This window comes from Salvelinus alpinus, chromosome 3, assembly GCF_045679555.1.
Source record: "Salvelinus alpinus chromosome 3, SLU_Salpinus.1, whole genome shotgun sequence".
NCBI classification, from domain to species: Eukaryota; Metazoa; Chordata; class Actinopteri; order Salmoniformes; family Salmonidae; genus Salvelinus; species Salvelinus alpinus.
Window position 1 is genome coordinate 101,804,701 of NC_092088.1, and position 5,000 is coordinate 101,809,700.

At 44.6% G+C, this 5,000-nt stretch overlaps 1 protein-coding gene across 1 annotated transcript in view; it reads left to right on the plus strand.

The window, feature by feature from the left end:
* Positions 1-5,000, plus strand: part of LOC139569890 (disintegrin and metalloproteinase domain-containing protein 12-like) — a gene marked incomplete at its 5' end in the record, with an annotated part of 223,864 nt that overhangs the window by 104,543 nt on the left and 114,321 nt on the right. Inside the window, one exon of the mRNA XM_071391213.1 lies at positions 4,699-4,847. Coding sequence (XP_071247314.1) covers positions 4,699-4,847 — 149 coding nt within the window. The remainder of the gene's footprint in view (positions 1-4,698; positions 4,848-5,000) is intronic.

Below are 5,000 nucleotides of genomic sequence, written 5' to 3' on the forward strand. Positions count from 1 at the left end.
TCTACCTCCCTCGTTGTTGGATTCTTGGCTCCCTCCTCCCTCCTCCCCTCCTCCCTCCCTCCTCCTTCCTTCCCTCCCTGCCTCCCTCCCTGCCTCCCTCCCTCCCTCCCTCCCTCCCTCTCTTCCTTCTTTCCTTCCTTCCTTCCTTCCGTTCCTCCCTGCCCCCCTCCCTCCCTCCCTCTCTTGTTCTTCACCTCCCTCATTGTTGGATTCTTGGCTCACTCTCTCCGTCCCGGCTGACATAATGTTCTCATGTTTGTCAGTCTGAGCCAGGGGACTGTAGAGGGGGTGAGCTGAGGATTAGAAGTATTGATATTAAGAATGAGTCCCAAACGGCACCCTATTCCCTACGTAGTGCATAACTTTTGATAGGGTTTTGGGTAAAAAAGTGTGCACTATATGGGGAATAGGGTGCCATTTGGTACGTATACGAACTGTTATTTACATCAGGATAACACAATTTAATGAGCCTGTTCAACGCCACGTCAACTGAAGTGGTTATGTCATGACACGCCATCTTGTCCTAATAAATCAGGAGACGTATTGATTACACAAAGTCTAGACCTTTTGTGTTTTAATGAGGCACAACAAACGTGGCAACATCAAATCAATTGTTATTTGTCACTTACCGTGAAACGCTTACAAGGCATTATTAACCAACAATACAGTTTTAAGAAAAATTCAAGTTAAGAAAATATTTACTAAATAAACTATGGTGAAATAATTGAAAAGTAACAATAAAATAACAATAACGAGGCTATATACAGGGGTTACCGGTACCGAGTCAATGTGCGGGGGTACAGGTTAGTCGAGGTATTGAGGTAATATTGGCTCTGTTTTACAACTGGATCCTATTGGCTCTGTATTACAGCTGGATCCTATTGGCTGCTCTGTATTCCAGCTGGATCCTATTGGCTCTGTATTACAGCTGGATCCTATATTACAGCTGGATCCTATTGGCTTTGTATTCTATTGGCTCTGTATTACAGCTGGATCCTATATTACAGCTGGATCCTATTGGCTTTGTATTCTATTGGCTCTGTATTACAGCTGGATCCTATTGGCTCTGTATTAAAGCTGGATCATATTGGCTCTGTATTACAGCTGGATCCTATTGGCTCTGTATTACAGCTGGATCCTATTGGCTCTGTATTACAGCTGGATCCTACTGGCTCTGTATTCCAGCTGGATCCTATTGGCTCTGTATTAAAGCTGGATCCTATTGGCTCTGTATTACAGCTGGATCCTATTGGCTCTGTATTACAGCTGGATCCTATTGGCTCTGTATTACAGCCGGATCCTATTGGCTCTGTATTCCAGCTGGATCCTATTGGCTCTGTATTCCAGCTGGATCCTATTGGCTCTGTATTACAGCTGGATCCTACTGGCTCTGTATTACAGCCGGATCCTATTGGCTCTGTATTACAGCTGGATCCTATTGGCTCTGTATTACAGCTGGATCCTATTGGCTCTGTATTACAGCTGGATCCTATTGGCTCTGTATTACAGCTGGATCCTACTGGCTCTGTATTCCAGCTGGATCCTATTGGCTCTGTATTACAGCTGGATCCTATTGGCTCTGTATTCTATTGGCTCTGTATTCTAGTGGCTCTGTATTCCAGATGGATCCTATTGGCTCTGTGTTACAGATGGATCCTAGTGGCTCTATTTACAGCTGGATCCTATTGGCTCTGTATTACAGATGGATTCCTATTGGCCCTGTATTACAGATGGAATCTATTGGCTCTGTATTCCAGCTGGATCCTATTGGCTCTGTATTCCAGCTGGATCCTATTGGCTCTGTATTACAGATGGATCCTATTGGCTCTGTATTACAGCTGGATCCTATTGGCTCTGTATTCCAGCCGGATCCTATTGGCTCTGTATTCTATTGGCTCTGTATTACAGCTGGATCCTATTGGCTCTGTATTACAGCTGGATTCCTATTGGCTCTGTATTACAGCTGGATCCTATTGGCTCTGTATTCCAGCTGGATCCTATTGGCTCTGTATTACAGCTGGATCCTATTGGCTCTGTATTACAGCTGGATCCTATTGGCTCTGTTTTACAGCTGGATCCTATTGGCTCTGTATTACAGCTGGATCCTATTGGCTCTGTATTCCAGCTGGATCCTATTGGCTCTGTATTACAGCTGGATCCTACTGGCTCTGTATTCCAGCTGGATCCTATTGGCTCTGTATTAAAGCTGGATCCTATTGGCTCTGTATTACAGCTGGATCCTATTGGCTCTGTATTACAGCTGGATCCTATTGGCTCTGTATTACAGCTGGATCCTACTGGCTCTGTATTCCAGCTGGATCCTATTGGCTCTGTATTACAGCTGGATCCTATTGGCTCTGTATTCTATTGGCTCTGTATTCTAGTGGCTCTGTATTCCAGATGGATCCTATTGGCTCTGTGTTACAGATGGATCCTATTGGCTCTGTATTACAGATGGATTCCTATTGGCCCTGTATTACAGATGGATTCCTATTGGCCCTGTATTAAAGCTGGATCCTAGTGGCTCTGTATTACAGCTGGATCATATTGGCTCTGTATTACAGCTGGATCCTATTGGCTCTGTATTACAGCTGGATCCTATTGGCTCTGTATTACAGATGGATTTTTATTGGCCCTGTATTACAGATGGATTCCTATTGGCCCTGTATTAAAGCTGGATCCTAGTGGCTCTGTATTACAGCTGGATCCTATTGGCTCTGTATTACAGCTGGATCCTATTGGCTCTGTAGTACAGCTGGATCCTATTGGCTCTGTATTCTATTGGCTCTGTATTACAGCTGGATCCTATTGGCTCTGTATTACAGATGGATCCTATTGGCTCTGTATTACAGCTGGATCCTATTGGCTCTGTATTACAGATGGATCCTATTGGCTCTGTATTACAGCTGGATCCTATTGGCTCTGTATTACAGATGGATCCTATTGGCTCTGTATTCCAGCTGGATCCTATTGTCTCTGTATTCCAGCTGGATCCTATTGGCTCTGTATTACAGATGGATCCTATTGGCTCTGTATTACAGCTGGATCCTATTGGCTCTGTATTCCAGCCGGATCCTATTGGCTCTGTATTCTATTGGCTCTGTATTACAGCTGGATCCTATTGGCTCTGTATTACAGCTGGATTCCTATTGGCTCTGTATTACAGCTGGATCCTATTGGCTCTGTATTCCAGCTGGATCCTATTGGCTCTGTATTACAGCTGGATCCTATTGGCTCTGTATTACAGCTGGATCCTATTGGCTCTGTTTTACAGCTGGATCCTATTGGCTCTGTTTTACAGATGGATCCTATTGGCTCTGTACTACAGCTGGATCCTATTGGCTCTGTATTCCAGATGGATCCTATTGGCTCTGTATTACAGCTGGATCCTATTGGCTCTGTATTCCAGATGGATCCTATTGGCTCTGTATTACAGATGGATCCTATTGGCTCTGTACTACAGCTGGATCCTATTGGCTCTGTATTACAGATGGATCCTATTGGCTCTGTATTCCAGCTGGATCCTATTGGCTCTGTATTCCAGCTGGATCCTATTGGCTCTGTATTCCAGCTGGATCCTATTGGCTCTGTATTCCAGCTGGATCCTATTGGCTCTGTATTACAGCTGGATCCTATTGGCTCTGTATTCCAGCTGGATCCTATTGGCTCTGTATTCCAGCTGGATCCTATTGGCTCTGTATTACAGCTGGATCATATTGGCTCTGTGTTACAGCTGGATCCTATTGGCTCTGTATTACAGATGGATCCTATTGGCTCTGTATTCCAGATGGATCCTATTGGCTCTGTATTCCAGCTGGATCCTATTGGCTCTGTATTCCAGCTGGATCCTATTGGCTCTGTATTCCAGCTGGATCCTATTGGCTCTGTATTACAGCTGGATCCTATTGGCTCTGTATTACAGCTGGATCCTATTGGCTCTGTATTCCAGCCGGATCCTATTGGCTCTGTGTTACAGCTGGATCATATTGGCTCTGTGTTACAGCTGGATCCTATTGGCTCTGTATTACAGATGGATCCTATTGGCTCTGTATTACAGCTGGATCCTATTGGCTCTGTATTACAGATGGATCCTATTGGCTCTGTATTACAGATGGAATTCTATTGGCTCTGTATTCCAGCTGGCTGGATCCTATTGGCTCTGTATTCCAGCTGGATCCTATTGGCTCTGTATTCCAGCTGGATCCTATTGGCTCTGTATTCCAGCTGGATCCTAGTGTGGTGCAGAGCTAGTGCCATGCTGACACATGTGGCAGCATCCAGTCTGGTGTTTCTTTCTATCCCCCGTGTTCTGTTCTGGACCACAGAGTGGAGGATGATAAATAACTGGGAAAAGCCTCTGCTAGACCCAACTAGATTGTTTATTACCTCTTGCCTTTTTCTAAAGTAATTAAGTCTTGCTTGATAGATTTTCCCCATTTATAAGTGCCAATCTCAAATTATAATTAAAAAAACTATTCAGGTAAAAACATACATTTGCCCCAGTAATTTTTTTGCTCGACATTCAGGTGCAGAGAATTTGATTACACAAGGCTATTTTGAGATTCATTTGAATGAAAATTAATTATATATATTTTTTTATATTACATTTAGGCCTAGAAAACACAATCTCTTTAGCATTTCCCTGTTTGTGCTGGAATTGAGATTTTGTTTGGTTGGTTGATTGTTCTTGTTTTTCAGGATCACTCGGACAACCCCCTGGGAGCAGCGGTTACTCTGGCCCACGAACTCGGACACAACTTTGGAATGAACCATGACACCCCAGAGCGGGGGTGTGGCTGCAGGGTGACGGTGGACCGAGGAGGCTGCATCATGACCCCCTCTACAGGGTGAGTTGGAACAGTCCAATATGGCCCCCCTCTACAGGGTGAGTTGGAACAGTCCAATATGGCCCCCTCTACAGGTTGAGTTGGAACAGTCCAATATGGCCCCCTCCACAGGGTGAGTTTGAACAGTCCATCATGACCCCCTCTTCAGGGTGA